We start from the raw sequence: 21,831 nt of genomic DNA on the forward strand, positions 1-21,831 counted from the left end.
AAAGTTCGATATCAAAATATTCTTAGGACCTAAATGGTGGAACCAAGAACCTCTCATACCCTTCAGAGTTTGGAGCAGGAATTCCCTGGTGGTCCAGTGATTAGGACTCCATGTTTCCACTGCCAGGGGCGCAGGTTCGATCCCGAGTCGGGGAACTACGATGCCTCATGATGCTCAGCGTAACCAAAAAAAGACAAACAACTGTGGAGTTGGGATGGAAGGGCTGTTTGCTGTGTCCAGGCCTCTGCCTGCCCAGTCCAGGGGCGCTCCTCACCGTGGCTCACAAGGCTGCGTCTTCTCTCAGGAGTGTGCAGTTAGGGTCAGGATGTGCATACCCTCCTGAAGGTTGCCAGCAGGTGAGGCAGATTTTGCCTGACAAGTGAGAGTGCACCCTTTGGGAAGGAGAGATGTCAGAAGGAGCTGACTCCTGGGGCTAGACTAGGTTTTACCTGAAAGCCCAGAGACAGTCTGTTAGCTAGTGAATGAAGAGATGGAGGTTGTCATGGGGAGAAGCAGGTGGGAGGCTGAGGATGGACTCTGAGGGATCAACGAGGTATGTTAGGAGCCAGCTTTTAGGTTGGCTTCATGAAGCTTGGGGACGACACAGAGTCCATCCTCTTTCCCTGATGCTCACCACCTCCAAAATGGCCTGAGATCAGGACTTTCAGAGGCAGAGGACCTGGGGGGATGAGTTGGGAGGTCCTTTAGGAGGGATCTGTGTGTGGCATCTAGGTGTATGGCATTAAGTCAGGATGGGCCCATTGGTGAAGGCAGGAATGGTGACTAGTAATAATGTATTCGTTAAACACATGCTGATTGAGCATTGGTCTGCATCAGAAATCCTGGGCCCTGTGTGGGGATACCGCAGTGAACAAGAAGGGCAAGGTCCCCACTCTTGTGAGCCATACATTCCACTGTGAGGAGACTGATGATAAAAATAAGCAAATAAGTGACTACAGGAGAAGACAATGAACTCATACTTCACAAAGATCACCCTGCCTGCCATGTGAAGTTTAGACTATAGGGAGAAAGCAGAAGCAAGAAGCCCAATTGGCAAGTACTGCGTCCTTGGCAGAGAGATGCAAGTACTTTGGTCTAAAATGTTAGCCCTGGAGATGGGCTTGGAATATATATATTTAGGTGTTGTTGCTTAGTCACTAAGTCATGTCTGACTCTTTTGGAACCCCATGGACTGTAACCCACCAGGCTCCTCTGTCCATGGGTTTTCCAGGCAAGAATACTGGAGTGGCTTGGCATTTCCTTCGCCAGGGGATCTTCCCGACCCAGGGCTCAAGCCTGCATCTCCTGCGCTGGCAGCCAGGTTCTTTACCACCAAGCCACCTGGGAAGCCCAAGATATTTAGGTAGTAGAGCTAATAGATGGGAGCTAATGGGAGGGAAATGAGGGATTAGACATGTGACCTCGAGTAACTTGGTGGATAATGGTGCTGTTTATTGAGACAGGGAAGACTAAAAGACAAGAAGATATTGGAGATGTGGGCTTGTGTAATTTAAACCTTCTTTTCTGGCTACATTATACTTGAGCTACCTATCAGGCATCAACATGGAGCCTGGAGCTCAGTGGAGAGGTCAAGTAGAGGCTATGATTTGGGAGTCATTGGTATACAGGGTGTATTCAAGGGACTGGATGAATCCCCCAGACTCTAGGGGAGTGGTGGTTGTCACCTAACGGTGACTTTGCCCTTCTTGCAGGGGACATTTGGTGACATCTGGAAACACTTGTAATTGAAGGGTGGGAGTTGGTCCTGGCATCTACTGGTAGAGGCTGGGGATCCTGCTAAACATCCTGTGGTGTATAGCTCAGCCCCACCACCAAGAACTACCTGGCCCCGCACGTCATTGGTGCCAAGGCCGAGAAGCTCTGTCCCAGAGTGAGAGTAGAGGTAGAGAAGAGAGGAGACGGCTGTGTCTGAGGGTGTGCTCGTTGGGAGAGTTGGAGCCATCTGCGAGGGAAGCGGGAAGCCCAGAGAGTGGGGGGTCCTGGGAGCGGGGAGTGTTTGGGGAAGGAGGCATTCAAGCGGGTTACAGAGGAATGACTAAATGGGTTAGGCAGGAGGAGTATTTGTGATGACCTTGATAAGAGCAGGTTCTGTGGTTTGGGGTTAGAAGTTCCAGGGGAGAAGTTTGTACCAATAGCTAACAATTACCGAGCACTTCCTCCCTGCTCAGAATGTCTTCCACGTGTAATTTCATTGATCCACACACAACAAGTACCATTATCCTTATTCTATAGAAATGGTAATATGATTTTTACCCCTATTTTACAGAGGCAGAAACTGAGGCACAGAAAGGCTAATTATTCCCTGAGGACAGGCAGCCAAGAATAAGTGGCACAACAGGGGTTCAAACTAGAGTTCAGAGGTGAGGAAGTGGAGGCCGTGTAGACATAAAAAGGTCTCAGCTGACAAAGGGAACAGAGATAGGCACAGAGGATGCTGGTGTGCCACTGGGAACGACCTACATGGAGACCGAAAGTGATGTTGGAGGGAAGGCTGAGAACTGAGGTGCTGGTGGAGGCGAGAAGGTTCCAGGGCCCAAGACGAGGGGTTAGCCTTTCTGGGGAGCATCATATTGGTAATCCTGAAGTGGACCCTAACTGTCCACTTGAGCAAGATTGTCCGTGGACTTGACTGGCCTGCAGAGGTCTGCAGGCTGTTCTTGGTCACTCCCACCCTGGCTAAAAGGTAACCTCCTTGCAGGAAGCTGCTGCACAGGCCCAGCCTTCCCCGCTCAGTGTCCAGGGGGCAGCAGAGACAGTCGTACCCAGGAACCAAGAGCAGCCCTGTAAGCAGGAGCCACAGCCCAGGCTGGCCGGGCAGTTCTGTCAGTACAAGTGAGCGATGCGCCACCTCCCAGGAAGCACCACGGTCTTTACAATAAGCCCATAAGGCCCCCACAAGGGACCTGCATCAGCCTCCCCAAGGTCTTCATCATCACTCTCCTCCCACTGCCGTCAGCCCAGGCTCCTTTGGAAACCTCAGGTGCTAAGTTCCCTCCTGCTCTCAGAAGTATTCCCACCTCCTTCATCCTCTCTGTCTCCTCCACCTGCTTAAGTCTTGCCTAACCTCCTGTCTCAGCAATCACATCTTAGACAGCCCTCTGACCACCCATCCCCGCCGACTAGGCGAGGCCCTCCTGTTGGCACCTCCTGTGGCACTGGATGCTGACCCTTTTATAATGCTTTCCCTGCTTAATGAAGTATTTTTTGGTCCAATGTCTGCATTCCAGCCTAGACTGTAACCTTCATGAGGGTAGGTCTAGATGACCACAGGTATTTCCAGTGCCTGGCATGTAGTAGATGTTCAGTGATGACTTACTGAAAGAAGAAACGGATTGGTGACTGTTTTACAACCTGTTTCATTCAGTTATGTTGTGTGCAATGTTTATCTCCCCTACACACATTTCACTTTAAGTTTTTAAAGTTTCCTTGATCACTTTGGTGATTATTTTCACCTTTGTTTGAACACATGTTAAGAAAGTTTAATTATCTTACTTGGTAGTCATTCATCTAAAATAGAAAGATGTACTAAGCTTTTGGGCTTCCCTGATAGCTCAGTTGGTAAAGAATTTGCCTGCAATGCAGGAGACCGTGGTTAGATTGCTGGGTTGGGAAGATCCGCTGGAGAAGGAATAGGCTACCCACGCCTATATCCTTGGGCTTCCCCTGTGGCTCAGCTAGTAAAGAATCCACCTGCAATGCGGGAGACCTGGGTTCAGTCCCTGGGTTGGGAAGATCCCCTGGAGAAGGGAAAGGCTACCCACTCAATAATATTCTGGCCTGGAGAATTCCATGGACTGAATAGTCCATGGGGTCACGAAGAGTCGGACACAACTGAGAGACTTTCACTTCACTAAGCTTTTATTAATACGTTATCGATTCTTTCCTGTAGGATGACTGGTTTGGTTTTGTGTGAACCAACAGAGCTTTACAACATCTTGAATCAGGTCACAAAACTATCCAGATTAACTGAACCCAACTACCTCTGTTTATTGGGTAAGTACTTTATTTATGGCTGGGTAGGTCTTAGCTGTGCCAGGTGGGATCTCCCATTGCGGTGGGCAGACTCTCTGGTTGTAGTGTGCGGGCTTAGTTGTTCCACAGCATGCGGAATCTTAGGGACTGAACCTGCACCCCCTGCTTTGGAAGAGGGCTTCTTAACCACTGGACCACCCGGGAAGTCCCAGTTTCACTTGTTTTTAAGCCAGATAGACCATGTCTCTGACCTTCGCTCAAGACTACGCGATGAAGATTCACTTATGTTGTTGCATGGAGCTAGAGTGTAGTTGGTTCATTTTTGTTATTAGATCATGTTAGAGATAAACAAAGGGGAAGACAGGATTTAATCGGTAGTGTACCATTGCAATAGGGAGGAGCCCCGAGTGGACAGGACTCCAGTTTGCACAGAGGCCTTTGCGATGGAGAGTGAGGGAGTAGAGAGGGGGAACGTGGGGCTCAGAGGCAGGGAAGTGAAAAACTACAAACTGGGTGGGAGTTGGACCATGCGAAACCCAAGGGGGCTTGCTAACGTGCTTATCGAAGTTAGGCTCTTACCCTTCTCAGAGGCGGGGGACAGGGGCCCTGTCTTCAGGTGCCAGCTGGAGCAAGCAGTAAGTTCTTTGGTGGCCTTGAGTGTCCTCAGGCAGGCACTTCACAAGGGCTGAAGGCAGCCTTGGATGTACTCTTCAGCTGTTTCTGAAGGTAAAGATGTCTTCAGATGTCTGTAGTTTTTTTCCCCCATTGATTTTTAACTTCTTTACAAATTCTGGATACAAGATTTTGTTAGTTATATGTATTAGAGCTATTTTCTCTGTTTCTGGCTCATCGTTTTACTTTAATGTATTTTAATGTTCCTGTTGGTCACGTGTTCCTTCGCAAAAGCAGTTGCTCATTTGATACTTTTCCTTTTCAGATGTGCGGTCCAAATGGGAGTATGATGAAAGCCACGTGATTACAGCGCTCCTCGTGAAGAAGGTATAGCGACAAGAGTCCGAAGGTGGGGCAGATGGGCTGCCTTACTGGAGGGCCGGAAGAGTGGGAGATTTTATCCGAGGTCCAAGAGGGGGCACCTCCTACTGGACACTGTGGGCGGCAGGGCAGGACCCCGTGTGTCCACCACGAGGGTCTCTGACATTGTCACACACTCCCTGAGGCCTCTCCCTGTCCTCCGTGGGCAACAGCTTCATTAAGCAAATGTTGATTTCATTCTTTGATGGGCCAGGCAGTGTTATGGACCCTGGGGTTGTGACTTTTGCCCATTCAAGCCTGTCTGCTTACTGCCCTCTTCATGGCGGATTTGGGATTTGGTCTCCATCGCCCACACCCTTCTCCAGAGGGTGTCAGTAGTTCCGGTGGCCACGGCTGCCCTCTCAGCACCTGTGCCAAGGCTCCTAATTGGCTGTGGGCTGGCCACTAGACCACTGTTCTTTGCCAGCCTCTCATCTCTGGTCTAGTCAGCCGTGGACAGCTTCTCCCAGGAGGGACCATGGGTGTGGAAGACTCTTGGAACGTGGCAGCCTCTCTGGTCCACTCTCAGGGTTTCCAGGCCTGTGTGTAGTCAAGGAGGGGGACGCTGTCCCACCTGGGCGCCTCCCAGTGCTGGTGTGCAGGGCGTGTGGACTCAGCCTAACCCACCAACCAACAGGCTTCTCCGGTGGTTTCTTTAGAGGGCAGGCAAATACCTAATCCCGGAGTCTGTGGATCTGGAGTGTGTGGAACACTGTGTGATATACGATAACAACACCATCTCCCCGGAGCTAATGCTGAAAGACGACGGCAGTGATGATGACGGCGCTGACGACGGCAAGCACAGTGAGTCTGTACCAGAGCAGCGAGAAGAGTTAAGTTACCGAGCGCTTTTGCCACGTGCCGGGAGCTCTGCCTGGGCCACCTCTACAGAGCAGCCCGATGGGGACGGCAGTGTCAGAACCTGGGAAGGGTCTGGGGTGTTTCCTTCTTTGCAAGGTGACAAGCGAGCCTGCCGTGGTTTCGTGGATGCTGGCGCAAGACCTGAGGCTCCTGGCTCAGAGATAAAAGACTTTATTTCTCAGAGCAATAGAAGTAGCCAGAAAGCAGTGGGTGGTATTGTTAGCGAACTCTGAGCTTAGGGGGCCTAAATCTTTTCTAACAAACATGCAGAAAGCCTGCCTGCCCTTGACTCTGGAGGGAGGAACTGTCTCTATCAACCAAGGCTGTTTATTACACAGATATTCTTGAAAAGCCAGCGCCTTTGTTCAAACGACATGTAGAAACACGAAAGGCCGTGGAGAGTTGTCTCTTAGTAAGTAATGTCTCTGTTTTATAGAGGAGGAAATTGGAGTCCAGGAAGGTGAAATAACTCATTCCCCATGTTTGGGACCGTGGGTTTCTACTGCTGTGTAACAAATTACCCCCAAACTCAGTAGTTTAATACCATAATCATTAGTTGTCTGTTTGTTTCTGTGGAATTTGGGAGCACTTAGCTGGGAGGTTCTCACCTTGTCCTGAGGCTGTAGACATGACGTCAGCCAGACTGCTGTCCCAAGGAGGTGAGATGGGGCCAGGATGACATGCCTCTGAGATGGCCGCTCCCGTGGGAACACCCAGGAGTCCTCTGTTTCTTACTGCACGGACTTCCGCAGATGGCTGCTTAGACGGCCTCATGACAGGGCAGCTGGTTTCCCCCGAGGGAGTGGGCCAAGACAGAGGGAGAGGAGGGGACAGCCACGCGCCTATTTATGACCTACCTGCCCTTGAGACGGAAATACTAGGTCACATTCTGTTCATGAGAAGCAAGTCACTGAGTACAGCTACCCCTACAGGCTGCTGCTGCTGCTAAGTCGCTTTAGTCGTGTCCAACTCCGCGACCCCATAGACGGCAGCCCACCAGGCTCCCCCGTCCCTGGGATTCTCCAGGCAAGGACACTGGAGCGGGTTGCCATTTCCTTCTCCAACCCCTACAGGAGAGGGGAATTAAACTAAAGGGAAGCATTTGAAAGTGTTTGTGGGAAGAGTTTTTAAACCACCACACGTAGTAAGTGGTGGGGCCAGGATTCAAACCCAGGCAGTCTGGCTCTGTCTGGTCTCCCACGGCTTGAATGGTGATCCTGGAGAACAGTCACGTCATCCTCGAGCTGGACCGTGGCCAGTTCCAGCCTGCTTCACGGAGGCTCCGCTGCATTCTCCATTCAGCCCCTGCTTTGGGCTGACCACGCATTGCTGCTGCTTGCCGGCTCAGTGACTGATAGGGGTGGATGAGTTCCATGGGCTGGGCGTTCATACCAGTGGCCACTGGGTGGCGGTAGGCTTCCACCTGTAATAACACCAGTTTTCTCAGGAGGCCCTTAGCCAGGAAATTGTCCCCTCTTTGCTACACTCATCCCTGGTCTGCAATCCTAGGATTGTCGGCTGAAGCCTAAGTCTTAGGAAATGGTGGTCAGTGAAAACAATCCCCTCTACTGTCTGTGCCTGACCTCACTTTAGCACTATGGAGCCACCATCCTCACTCGGTAAAAAATCACAATCACAGAACAACAGAACCCAAAACCACACACTGATAATTTGCTTACTCAGGGAAGAGTGCACAGTCAGGGACACCTGCAGCAGCCAATGGCTCGATGGCCACAGTGTTCTTTGTTTACTGATGTGGCAAGCAACATTCTTCATCCAGAGTGTATACCAGAGAGAAGTTAAACATGTGCACACAAAACCTTGTACATGGGTGTTCCTGGCAGTCTTATAATAGGCACAAAATGGAAACACCTGAAATATTCATCAACAGATCAGTGGATAAACCACAGGTGGAGAGCCACACAGAGGAATATTATTCAGCTATGAAAAAGGCTGGAGTGCTGACACTTGCTGCAACATAGATGAAGTTTGACAACATCATGCCCAGGGAAAGCAACCAGACACAAAACGCCACATTTATATAATTCCATTTCTAGAAAATGTCCAAAACAGGTCAAGCCATAAGAAATTAGGTTAGAGGTTGCTTAGAGCTGAATGTTTGCAGGGAAGTGAGGAACGAAACCCTCTAACTGGTACATGGTTTCTTTTGGAGGTGATTAAAATGTTCTGACATTGACTGCAGTGATGGTTTCACAACTGTGCATACATTAAAAAACATTCATTTCTATACTTTAAATGGATGAATTGTGTGGTATATCATTTATGATATTGTATATACACAGACGTGGCTCAGCTGGTAAAGAATCCCCCTGAAATGTGGGAGACCTGGGTTCGATCCCTGGGTTGGGAGGATCCCCCGGAGAAGGGAAAGGCTCCCCATACCAGTATGTTGGCCTGGAGAATTCCGTGAACTGTACAGTCCGTGTGGCTGCAAAGAGCTGGACACGACCGAGCAACTGTCGCTTTCCGATACACATGCGCATTCCGCTTATGTTGGATCGTCCTTCCTTGCAACAACATGGAAATGAAAATGAAATCTTGGAGTTTACAGACAAAGATCAGCTTACTTGGTGGCGAATTGCTTTTTAAATTTTAATTGTAGCTTTCATCTCTGTTTATATTCGTTTCAGTTTCCTCGATAGCTGTTTTCCAGAGTGGAGTGCCTGTCCACTGGGCCTCTAGGCAAACGGTGAGCACACAGGGGACAGTCACCTCTTTGGTCTCTGCTCTTAGGATTAGTGCTTGGAGCGGCTGTTGAGTGCGGCAGAACCCTGACCCACCTCACCCGCCACCCCGTCCTTATCCTGAGAGGAGGCTTCGAGCACTTCTCGGCCATGTATCACTTCTTCCGGACACAGAAGATCATCTGGATGCCTCAGGCAAGCTGTGCACTGAGCGCAGGCAGGCTCAGGAAGGAGCGGGGCCTTTCCCTGGGGGCCGAAGGGGTGGCGAGCAGGGCTGGAGAAGCAGGAGGAGGCAGATGGTGTGGAAAAGGTGGAAGAGATGTTGACGATGGCTTGGGAAGGAACTCGGGCAGCCAGGAGGTGCAGTCCAGTCCAGTGTGATGAATTTACGAGTGCCAGATGGAGGCAGAAGCCAGCGTGGTGTTTCGTCGATGGGGCCAGCTTAGAGAGCAGGGATCCGTGGCGGGGGCCTCTGGGCGATGGGTCGTGGTCAAAGCCACACAGGCAGGGCCATCCTTAGCTGTCTGGCCTCACAAACCCTGCCTGGGTCCAGAGGATACAACGAAAGGGTGAGATAGCAGCCCCTGCCTACAAGGATTCCTTTGTCTACTGGCAGAGACAAGGGTTGTAACAAAGTGTGGCCAAGGTGTTACACAGGGTGTCAGGAGCCAGACCAGAGGATGAATAAGGTGAGCACTGAGGGGCAGTGACAGGCAGACAGCGGTGCTCCCTGGGGGAATTTTATGGCATCTGGTTTCTTGAAGAGTCAGAATGAAATGGAATGTGAACCTGCAGGGGTTTCATTCTTTCTAGCAATTACTTCAGCTGTGCTCTCACTCGCCGTGGGCAGCATCATGGGCCGATACCATACTTTCAGACCACTCTCAGTTATCAGAAATTTCAGTTTCGTCGTACTATAAAACAACTGGAGAAATGTGCCTAGGAACTGGAATTTGGTGATAGGAAGGAATTCCACCTGATGCGAAGAGCTGACTCATTGAAAAGACCCTGATGCTGGGAAAGATTGAGGGCAGGAGGAGAAGGGGACGACAGAGGATGAGAGGGTTGGATGGCATCACCGACTCAATGGACGTGGGTCTGAACAAGCTCCGGGAGTTGGTGATGGACAGGGAGGCCTGGCGTGCTGCAGTCCATGGGGTCACAAAGAGTCGGACACGACTGAGCGACTGAACAACAAGGAATTATTGTTACAGATTTTTTTAGGTTGTGATGACATTATTATGGCTATGTTTCTGAGAATGTGAGTCTCTATCTCTTAGAGATACATAATGAAATATTTATAATTAAAATAACATGATGTCTAGAATTTCCTTCAAAATAATCTGGGGCGGGTCAGCAAGTTGGAGGTATATATGAAACGAAGTGGGCCATTAGTTGATAATGAATGTTTGCTGAAGGGTGAGAGATCCAGGAGTTTGTTACATTATTCTCTCCACTTTTGTGTACTTTTGAAATAATTTTTTAAAAGGGAATAAAACGGTCCAGTTCAAGCTAGGCTAGCTTAACGTTCTAGTCTCAACTCACGCCTTCTCCCTTCCCAGAGCTGGGCAGCCTTCCGTTGTCTGCAGGCTCGGGACTGGGAATGGGGAGGAGTGTAGGGTAGCTTCAAGGATACCTCCTTACTTCCCCTCTTCCGGTCCTGGTCCCTTTGGTGCTGGGGGTCCGTGTGGGCCCTGTCTTGTGGGACTGGCTGCTTATCAGTGGTGGGGATGTGCCCTCTTCTCATCCTGCCCCGCCTGGTTCTGTGTGCCACAGATGATGGCCTTTGAGGCTGGTTTCCTTTCCATCTGGTACCAAGGATCCTTCAGAGAGAGCCAGCTGAGAATTCCTGACAGGAATACCTGCCAGGTCCCTTCCCTTCCATTGGCAGCTCATGACCTCCCACCCCGTCCACATTCCTTCACCTGAAGCCCAGAATGAGCCCCCAGAGGGTGTGATGGTAGGAATGAGGCTGCTCCTGGCCTTGCTGGCACAGCTGCTCCAGCCAGCCTGTGTGAAAAGGCGAGGACCCACACCTGGGGTCATACCTGTTCCCAAGCGCAGGGTATACGTGTGGCGCTCTCCAGGGGACGTCCTCACCTTCCACTGGGCTGTAAGTCTTGGCTCAGCAGCTATACAGCCAGTCTTCCCGGGTCCCTCCAGGCGCCCCTCTTTGCCCCCAGAGGAGCATCCTTACTGGCTTTGTGGCGACGAGAGGGGCTCTTTCTTGTCTGCAAACCTCACATGCTCATAACTCCTCTTCTTTCTCTTTTGTTTAATATTCACTTTTGGCTGCAGTGGGTCTTTGTCGCTGTGCATGGGCGCGCTCCAGCTGCGGAGAGCAGGGGCTGCCCTGGGCGTGGCGCTCAGGCTTCGCGTGGCCGCAGCTTGGCTTCCTGCGCATCTCGCGCTCTAGGTGCACAGGCTTCAGCAGTTGCAGTGCACGGGCTTAGTCACTGTGTGGCCTGTGGGATCTTCCCAGACCAGGGGTCAAACCCATGTCTTCTGCGTTGGCAGGCAGGTTCTTAACCACTGGATCCCCAGGAAAGCCCCTTTATTTTTCTCGTAAAGCTTTAGGAAGGTGGAACTGGCATAGGTTAAAACAGCACATATTTAGAATGTACAGTTTGGTCAGTTTTGACATGTATACACCTGAGACTGGTCCTTGCCCCAGTCTTCTTAAGTAGTTTGGGAAGAGGGATGGGGCGGCGGCTGGTGGTATCTAGCAGGGCCTGGACAGGTGAGTTCTATGCTGCTTGTTCGAGGCCTTCATAGGATGTACTTTCCTAGACTGGCTTCTCCCTACTTTGGGACTTTTGTTACTAATTCAGGGGCAAGAATGAAAGCCCCACTCCCTTCCTGTTATGTGTTTTGAGACGTTGTGAAGCAGACGTGTCTCTGCTGCTCCCCAAGGAACTCCTACCAGGGGGATGGAGGCACGGAGTTTAGACTCTGAGATGGCCCCTCTACTTTAGACCAAGTGACTGCTAATTTCCTGTTTTATATGTTGTTGTCTAGTCGCTAAGTCATGTCCAACTATTTGTGACCCAGTGGACTGTAGCCGTGTCGGGGGAAGGCAGTGGGCTCAAGTTGGACATGTTAGTTTGTGATACTGGTTTCTTTTACATTTGTCAATGTGGTTGTCAAAACTGTGTCCTCTAGAATTAATAGGCAGTGGCTGTTTAGAGCAGAGCATGTTTTTATCCATGTCACACCCGCTCCCCCACGGCCCTTAAAACTACTGGGAAAGGAAGCTGGTTCGAAAGCATCAGGAAGAGCCTTGACAGATTTGTGGTGAGAGTGAGTGAGATTATCCGCATGAAACCAGGAGGAGTTCACTTGGCTCCAGCAAGCTGAGTGTCCTGAGGGGGTGGTCACCCTGAACCCTGGGGAGCGCTTTGGGTCACACTTGCAGGTAGTGAGCCTGCCTGCCTGCCTGCATGTGGAAGGGCCGAATGTCTCACAGACTTGGGGGTTGACTCGGAGTGGTGTCTGCTCATTGATAAAAAAGCTTTTGAGGTCGACAGTTTCAGAGGAATGTGGGCTGGTGGTGGGTTCACTGGGAGGGGAGGTGTGCTGAAGCCAGAAGGCTCTGAAAGCCTCAGGTGGACTGCACACTAGCTTGAGGTCTTGAGATGTTGTTTCTGAGTCAAACTAGGAGCCAGAGGTGGTTTAGAACTGGTTTGACCTTTAAAATTATATTGGTTAGCATTTCCTATGGAAAACTGATGAAAAAAGGGGGGTTTCTAAACAGTTTGAACATTCTTTGGCATTGCCCTGCTTTGGGATTGGAATTGGCCTTTTTTCAGTCCTGCGGCCACTGCTGAGTTTTCCAAATTTGATGCTGAAGTGGAAACTCCAATACTTTGGCCAATGATGCAAAGAGCCAACTCATTGGAAAAGACCCTGATGCTGAGAAAGATTGAAGGCAAAAGGAGAAGAGGGCAGCCAAGGATGAGATGGCTAGACAGCATCACTGACTCCATGGACATGAGTCTGAGCAAACTCAGGGACAGGGAAGGACAGGGAAGGACAGGGAAGCCTGGCATGCTACATACAGTCTGTGCGGTCGCAAAGAGTCAGACACAACTCAGCGACTGAACAACCACCACCACCACCAGATCATATTCTATAAATATCAGTTTATTCAATGTTAGTGGATTTCTTTTTCTTTTTTTCTTTTGAGGTTATGCCTAGGTTTTATATTACTAAATATAACAAGTAAGTTTCCGGTCTATGTCAACAATAAACAAGTATCCCCTGTTTTATTACCGACATCTGAACTGCAAGAGGTCACCCAGGGAACCATTAGGGGCATTTTCATTAGTCCTGGAGGCATGCTTTGAGAACAGTCTTAGACTGGTGTGCTTCTCTGGCTGTTTTCCAACTTGTTTATAAGTCTCATTAATAATTGTTTACTAATTATTTTTGTTAATAATTGTTTCTAACCACCTGATGGGTGCTCTAATAATCTTTCCTTGGAAACACGCAAATTTTGTAATCCACCCCCCCCAGGTTTATTGAGGTATAATCGACGTATAAGATTGTGTAAGTTTAAGGCGTACAGCATGATTTGATACACATATATGTTGCAGCTTCTCTGGTGGCTCACATGGTAAAGAATCTGCCTGACATGCAGGAGACCTGGGTTTGATCTCTGGGTCAGGGAGAGCTCCTGGAGAAGAGAATGGCTACCCACTCCAGTATTCTTGCCTAGAGAATCCCATGGACAAAGGAACCTGGAGGGCCGCCGTCCATGGGGTCCCACAGAGTCAGACAGGACTGAGCAACTAACACTTTCACTGTCACTTCATATGTTGCAAGATGATTACCATAGTAAAATGAACACATCCATCACCTCACACAGTTACCGTTTATGTGTGTGTGAGCGATGAGCACATTTAAGATGTACTTTCTAGAAATTTTTCTTAAAATTTCAAGTATATAATACTGTGTTGTTAGCTGTAGTCACCATGCTGTACATTAGATCCCCAGAACTGATTTGCCTTATGTCTGGAGGTTTATAACCTTGACTAACATCTCCCCATTTTCCCCACCCCCACAGCCCCTGGAAATACCATGAGTTTTGCTTTTTCAGAGTTCCACATGTGAGTGAGATCATGCAATTTTTTTTTTTTGACTGATTCACTCAGCACAGTGCCCTCAAATTCCATTCATGTGGTCACAAATGACAAGATTTCCTTCTTTTTTATGGCTGAACAGTATTCCATTGTATATACATGCCGTATTTTCTTTATCCATTCATCCATTGATGGACTTCTAGGTCATTTCTGTATCTTTTGTGAATAATGCTCAAATGATCATGTGGGGTGCAGATGTATCTTCAAGATGGTCATTTCATTTCCTTCAGATATATACCAAAAGCGGGATTGCTGGATCAAATGGTAGTTTTGTTTTTAAATTTTTTGACATAATTTTTTAAAATTAAATTTTGTTTTATATTGGGATATAGTCGCTTTACAATGTGGTGTTAGTTAAAGGGGTACAGCAGAAGTGGTTCAGCTATTTGTATACATATGTCCACTCTTTCTCAAGAGTCTTTTCCCGTATAGGTTATTACAGAATACTGAGTAGAGGTCCCTGTGCCATTCACTAGGTCCTTGTTGATTATCTGTTTTATATATTGTGTTGTGTGTATGTTAATCCCAAACTTGTAATTTATCCTTGCTCCTACATCTTTCCCTTTTGATAACCGTAAGTTTGTTTTCAAAGTCTGTGGGTCTCTTTTTGTCTTGTAAGTTTATTTCTATCATATGTTTTTACTTTTTGTGTGTGTGTGTTTTTTTTTCTTTTGTGTTTTTTTTTGTATCATATTTTTAAGATCCCACTTATAAGTGATACCATATAGTGTCTGTCTTTCTCTGTCTGACTTATTTCACTTAGTTACAATAATTTCTATGTCCATCCATTGTTGCTGCAAACAGCGTTACTTCATTCTTTCATATGGCCAAGTAGCATTCCATTGTATATACGTGCCACGTCTTCTTTATCCATTCCCCTGATGTTGGACGGTTAGGTTGCTTCCACATCCTGGCTGCGTAAATAGTGCTGCAGTGAACATTTGCTTAGTCTCATTCACTATCCCAGTCTGCCTTTCTAAGCTTGTTTGCTGAGCCGCATCTCAAGAGACAAAACAGAAACAGCTTCTTCTCTGGGGATTATTATCACAGCCAGGCTTTCTCCATCCCCTCGTCAGGAACTGGATGCCTTCCAGCCATACCCTATTGAGATAATGCCAGGCAGGATCTACCTGGGAAATTTCAAGCAAGCCTGCGACCCTAAAATTCAGAAGGATTTGAAAATCAATGCACACGTCAACATCTCCATGGAGACAGGGCCATTGTAAATAGATATACCGCTGATATTTTTTTTAATATTAGTATTATTTATTTATATAAGCCTTCTAGTGGCATGCACTGATAGAACTGAAATGGCTTTTAGAAGTCAGTACACACTGGAATGGGGTCTGCGTTGTTTTCATCTGTTGCTAGCCTGCTCTTGACTTCCCGGCATGAGCATAGCACCCTCTGCCCCAGACTGAGGCCCTGCACTTGCCCCACAGCCCGCACTTAAGCCTCACCAAAACTAATGCTGTCTTGGTGCTTTGACATTCTGATGCAAAATAATCCTGGTTTACCCTGCTTTCCTTGTCTCAGGCCCTCTGAGAAGTGACCCCTCTCTTAGTCCATCCGGGCTTCCGTAACAGAATACTGCAGACCAGTGGCTTACGAACGACGGGCTTTCTCATGGTGTGGAGGCTGGGAAGTCCAAGGTGGAGGCACTGGCAGATTCCGTGTCTGATGAAGGCTTGCTGTTGGTTCACAGATGGACTCTTCTTGCTGTGGAAGGGGCAAAGCTCTCTAGGGGTCCCTTTCACAAGAGCACTAATCCCACTCATAAGGGTTTCTGTTTCTGCCCTCATAAGCTAATTACCTCCCCAAAGCCCCACCTCCAAATACCATCACTTTGGGAATTAGGGTTCAACATATGAATTTGGGGAAGACATAAACATTGGATACAGCAACTGTTATGCCTCAGATTTTCCCTGGTGCTAGGGACACACACGCGCGCGCGCGCACACACACACACACACACACACACACACACCATTGTTCATGGAGCAGGAAAGTTCTTTACAGCCTTGCTTGTCAGCCTGTGTCTTCCCAGCCATGTCCAGTCATGATCATCAAGGCCTCTATTTCCTCTAGTTCCTAATCAAAAGCTAATAAAATTCAGCTCAGAGAGAATTTATATAACACAAGAATTCAGTGAAGCATCTGGTACTAAAAATTACTATGTGAAAATCAATAAATCTTAAGAAAATCACATCAAGGCACTTAGTGAGACTGCTGAGAACAAGAGAGAGAGGGAGGAGAAGCAGATAAGTAAGACATGACTTTCAAAGGAACAATAATTAGACCAACGACTGACTCAACAGAAATCAATGAAAGGGGAATATGGAATATGTCTTTGCAGTCTTTCTGGTGATTCCCCACCACCTACCATTCACAGCATTTGGGCTAGACTTGCTGGGGTTCACTAATGGGTGCAGTAAAGCAAAAGTGATGGGCTGTCATTTCTGATACTGGGTCACACATAGACCGTGGCGTCTATCTTGCCGTGTCTTGCTCACTCACCCTGAAGGAAGTCAGCTACCATGCTGCCAGCTGTCCTCTGGAGACAGGTCTGCAAGGCAAGGGCCTGATGGTTTTCAGCGAACAGCTAGTGATGAGCCGAGGCCCTTAGTCCAAGAGCCCGTGAGAAACTGAATCCTGCCAACAGTCATGTGAGTTCCATGGTTGCTCAGTGGTTAGGACACGGCGCTTTCATTCCTAGGGCCTGGGTTCATTTCCCGGTGAGGGAACTATCTCGCAAGCTACCCAGTGCAGCCAAATCAATAAACAAGTTAAATTTAAATTTCTGATTGTTGCTAGCATATGGAAATCCAGTTGATTTTTATGTTAACCTTGTATCCTTCAACTTCCTCCGTCCATATGTCTCCTCCATTGTTAGGCTTTCCCCAACTCCCTCGACTTTTCCCTGCCCCTCCTCTTCAGCAGCATGTGTAGGTCTTTATCCTAAAGCCTAGCTGATTGGATTAGCCATTTGTTTCTGTGTACACCCCTCCCATCAGGGTGAGAGCTCCTTGAAGCTGGGAGAGGCCCTATTTGATTCATCTTGTGTCCACTAGGGTCCACACTATAGGCATTGAGCGAGTGTCTGGGGAAAGAATGAATGATTGGGGATAGATGGATGAATGGATGGTGGGTGGGTGGTCGGGTGGGGAGGGAGAGAGAGAGGAAGGGGAAGGGAAGGATGGACGGACAGAATGAATGCATGCATGCATGGTGAATGGTGCTTGTATTTTTCATAGCAAATGCTCATGAAGAAACTAAACCAGAATATTTTCATTCCTGAATCTACTGCACCTTTCTGCATGCCACAGTGAATGGCCAGCAGGCTGTATTCTTTGTAAATAGCATTTACCAAGTGCTCACTGCACACCAGGCATTGTGCCAAGCTCCTTGCAGGCGTCTTCTCTTGGAATGTGCCTCATGCCTCATCTCCCTCTTCTCTCTCCCTTGTTTATAAAGCTTTAGCCACTCTGATCTCCCTGATGTTTCTCAAGCATACTAAATATCCTGGCCCTTGGAGCCTTTGCACTTGGATTCTCCTCTACCTGGAACACTCTTCGCTCAGATAACCGCCTGGCTTGTCTTGTCACCTCCTTTAAACCTCTTCCCAACACCACCTCCTCAGGAAAACCTTCCTGACCACCCTATCTAAAACAGGAGCCCCACCACTCTCCGTCAGTCTTGCTTCCTCCATTTAACATAGCAGACTCATTACATGTTTCCATCCTCACCGTCTGCACTGTGTTCCAGGAAAGCACCAGGTTTGGTTAATAGCAATAACATCCTGTTTACTGAGCGCTGTCACGTGCCAAGCAGATTGCCAGATGCCTTACATAGATGAGTTGATTTAATCTACACAACACCCCTCTGAGGCAGGCGCTGTTTTTCTGAGAGGGGACCATTTATTTACCCCCATCTCCCTGCTCAGCCTCCTCCCCTTATGGTCCTATTGCTGTGGATGAAGGACACTACAGCCAGGCTCTGGGTGAGTCTGCCCGATGACATGCTTTTCTTCTGCTTAGTTTTGTAGGTGATGCCGACAAGCTTCTGCACATCCAGATAGAAGATTCCCTGGAAGCAAACATTACACCCTTTTTACGCCACCTCTGTCACTTCATTGGTAAGGGGCATTCTTCAACCAGGCCCTAACTGGCCTGTGCCCAGGGAACAGAGAGGGCCATGGCGCCTTGTACCTATTACTGACAGTGACTCCCAGCTCTCAGGAGAAAAAGGGCGGGGTTAAGCATGGTGCAAAACCTCATGAGGCAGGCAGTGTACCATCAGCACATTTTCCAAATGAGGAAACGGTGGCTTCGAGTGCCCAGGCCCCACAACCAGTGCTCACTGGTTGTGGTTCACATCAGGCTACACAGTCTGTCAGCACCCAGGTGCCCATGGGGTGCAGTCTTTCCATCCCCACCTAGGGAAGTCAGCCAGTGGCCGACCTTCCTGGGAAGGAAGCACGGATAGCTCAGAGAAGGCCTTTCTATGATGATGCTAAACACATCATTTGCCAGGCAACGAAACAGTATCCTAGAGCTGTCACGTGACCTGCCTAGACCGTGGTGTGCTGGTTCCGAACCTACTTTTGGGTCCACTGAGGCCAGTCATCTTCCGGATCGTCAGAGAAGGAAGCCACGCACAGCCTCCCACCTTTCCTTCTCTCTCCAGATATTCACCTGGAGCTCCACTCCGTCATCCTGGTCTTTTCCACCTTGGGCATCAGCCGCAGCTGTGCGGCCATCCTGGCCTTCCTTATGCATCGGAACGGGCAGACCCTGAAGGTACGTATTCCCTGGTCCGGGAGGTGAGGTCAGAACTGCACCTCAAAGGAATGGGTCTCCAACATTGCCTCGGGATCTTAACTGACGGTGAGGGGTTGAGAGGGAAGGGTCAAGGGCTTTACCTAACATACCACACCCAAGGACAGGGTGCCAAGGGCTGGGCTAGAGGCCTGGGGCTGGGCACCTGGGGCAGGCCCAGGACGCAGGCTGGGCAAGGCTGTGGCCAGCAGGACCGCCTGGGTGGCCCCCAGTGCTGCCCAGCTCTCTGCTAGTGTTTGTTCAGGGCTCTCCAAGGGAGGGGCGTTTTGGCTGCTGCAACGTACCTGTTGGCCATCTGACGTCTTCTTTGGAAAAATATCTATTCAGAATCTTAGCCCTTTTAAAAATCAGATTATTCGGACTTTTTTGTTAGTTTCTTTTTTTTTTCTTTTGCTGTTGAATCGTATGACTTCTTTATGTATTTTGAATATTAACCCATTATCAGTTATATGATTTGCAAATATTTTCTCCCACTTCTTAGGTTGCCTTTTCCTTCTCTGTTCAGTTCAGTCGCTCAGTCGTGTCTGACTCTTTGCTGTCCTCTGAACCGCAGCATGCCAGGCCTCCCTGTCCATCACCAATTCCCGGAGCTTGCTCAAACTCATGTCCACCGAGTCAGTGGTGCCATCCAATCATCTCATCCTCTGTCGTCCCCTTCTCCTCCTGCCTTCAACCTTTCCCAGCATCAGGGTCTTTTCAAATGAGTCAGTTCTTCGCATCAGGTGGCCAAAGTATTAGAACTTCAGCTTCAGCCTCAGTCATTCCAATGAATATTCAGGACTGATCTCCTTTAGGATGGACTGGTTGGATCTCCTTGCAGTCCAAGGGACTCTCAAGAGTCTTTTCCAACACCACAGTTCAAAAGCATCAATTCTTTGGCGCTCAGCTTTCTTTATGGTCCAATTCTCACAATCATATGTGACAAAAGAGGAACTCCCCAGGTCATTAGGTGCCCAATATGCTGCTGGAGATCAGTGGAGAAATAACTCCAGAAAGAATGAAGGGATGGAGCCAAAGCAAAAACAACACCCAGTTGTGGATGTGACTGGTGATAGAAGCAAGATCCGATGCTGTAAAGAGCAATATTGCATAGGAACCTGGAATGTCAGGTCCATGAATCAAGGCAAATTGGAAGTGGTCAAATGAGATGGCAAGGGTGAATATCGACGTTCTAGGAATCAGTGAACTAAAATGGACTGGAATGGGTGAATTTAACTCAGACGACCATTATATCTATTACTGTGGGCAGGAATCCCTCAGAAGAAATGGAGTAGCCATCATGGTCAACAAAAGAGTCCGAAATGCAGTACTTGGATGCAATCTCAAAAATGACAGAATGATCTCTGTTCGTCTCCAAGGCAAACCATTCAATATCACAGTTATCCAAGTCTATGCCCCAACCAGTAACGCTGAAGAAACTGAAGTTGAATGCTTTTATGAAGACCTACAAGACCTTTTAGAAATAACACCCCAAAAAGATGTCCTCTTCATTATAGGGGACTGGAATGCAAAAGTAGGAAATCAAGAAACACCTGGAGTAACAGGCAAATTTGGCCTTGGAATGCGGAATGAAGCAGGGCAAAGACTAATTGAGTTTTGCCAAGAAAATGCACTGGTCATAGCAAACACCCTCTTCCAACAACACAAGAAAAGACTCTACACATGGACATCACCAGATGGTCAACACCGAAATCAGATGGATTATATTCTTTGCAGCCAAAGATGGAGAAGCTCTATACAGTCAACAAAAACAAGACCAGGAGCTGACTGTGGCTCAGATCATGAACTCCTTATTACCAAATTCAGACTCAAATTGAAGAAAGTAGGGAAAACCGCTAGACCATTCAGGTATGACCTAAATCAAATCCCTTATGATTATACAGTGGAAATGAGAAATAGATTTAAGGGATTAGATCTGATAGATAGAGTGCCTGATGAACTATGGAATGAGGTTTGTGACATTGTACAGGAGATAGGGATCAAGACCATCCCCATGGAAAAGAAATCCAAAAAAGCAAAATGGCTGTCTGGGGAGGCCTTACAAATAGCTGTGAAAAGAAGAGAGGCGAAAAGCAAAGGAGAAAAGGAGAGATATCAGCATCTGAATGCAGAGTTCCAAAGAATAGCAAGAAGAGATAAGAAAGCCTTCAGCGATCAATGCAAAGAAATAAAGGAAAACAACAGAATGGGAAAGACTAGAGATCTCTTCAAGAAAATTAGAGATACCAAGGGAACATTTCATGCAAAGATGGGCTCAATAAAGGACAGAAATGGTATGGACCTAACAGAAGCAGAAGACTGTAAGAAGAGGTGGCAAGAATACACAGAAGAACTGTACAAAAAAGACCTTCAGGACCCAGGTAATCATGATGATGTGATCACTAATCTAGAGCCAGACATCTTGGAATGTGAAGTCAAGTGGGCATCACTACGAACAAAGCTAGTGGAGATGATGGAATTCCAGTTGAGCTGTTTCAAATCCTGAAAGATGATGCTGTGAAAGTGCTGCACTCAATATGCCAGCAAATTTGGAAAACTCAGCAGTGGCCACAGGACTAGAGAAGGTCAGTTTTCATTCCAATTCCAAAGAAAGGAAATGCCAAAGAATGCTCAAACTATCGCACAATTGCACTCATCTCACATGCTAGTAAAGTAATGCTCAAAATTCTCCAAGCCAGGCTTCAGCAATACGTGAACCGTGAACTCCTTGATGTTCAACCTGGTTTTAGAAAAGGCAGAGGAACCAGAGATCAAATTGCCAACATCCCCTGGATCATGGAAAAAGCAAGAGAGTTCCAGAAAAACATCTATTTCTGCTTTATTGACTGCCAAAGGCTTTGACTGTGTGGATCACAATAAACTGGAAAATTCTGAAAGAGATGGGAATACCAGACCACCTCACCTGCCTCTTGAGAAATTTGTATGCAGGTCACGAAGCAACAGTTAGAACTGGACATGGAACAAAAGACTGGTTCCAAATAGGAAAAGGAGTACGTCAAGGCTGTATATTGTCACCCTGCTTATTTAACTTCTATGCAGAGTACATCATGAGAAACGCTGGACTGGAAGAAGCACAGGCTGGAATCAAGATTGCCGAGAGAAATACCAATAACCTCAGATATGCAGATGACACCACCCTGATGGCAGAAAGTGGAGAGGAGCTAAAAAGTCTCTTGATGAAAGTGAAAGAGGAGAGTGAAAAAGTTGGCTTTAAGCTCAACATTCAGAAAACGAAGATCATGGCATCTGGTCCCATCACTT

The 21,831-nt window shown here is 48.0% G+C and overlaps 1 protein-coding gene across 1 annotated transcript in view; it reads left to right on the forward strand.

Moving 5' to 3' along the window:
• The window catches only part of STYXL1 (serine/threonine/tyrosine interacting like 1), a 29,895-nt gene that overhangs the window by 3,776 nt on the left and 4,288 nt on the right, over positions 1 to 21,831 (forward strand). The window contains exons 2-8 of the mRNA XM_068969158.1: positions 3,911 to 4,014; positions 4,931 to 4,992; positions 5,685 to 5,829; positions 8,641 to 8,786; positions 14,809 to 14,954; positions 17,770 to 17,867; positions 18,419 to 18,531. Of these exons, the coding sequence (XP_068825259.1) occupies positions 3,912 to 4,014; positions 4,931 to 4,992; positions 5,685 to 5,829; positions 8,641 to 8,786; positions 14,809 to 14,954; positions 17,770 to 17,867; positions 18,419 to 18,531 (813 nt within the window). The 5' untranslated portion in view covers position 3,911. The remainder of the gene's footprint in view (positions 1 to 3,910; positions 4,015 to 4,930; positions 4,993 to 5,684; positions 5,830 to 8,640; positions 8,787 to 14,808; positions 14,955 to 17,769; positions 17,868 to 18,418; positions 18,532 to 21,831) is intronic.

This window comes from Capricornis sumatraensis, chromosome 3, assembly GCF_032405125.1.
Source record: "Capricornis sumatraensis isolate serow.1 chromosome 3, serow.2, whole genome shotgun sequence".
In the NCBI taxonomy this organism is placed as follows: Eukaryota; Metazoa; Chordata; class Mammalia; order Artiodactyla; family Bovidae; genus Capricornis; species Capricornis sumatraensis.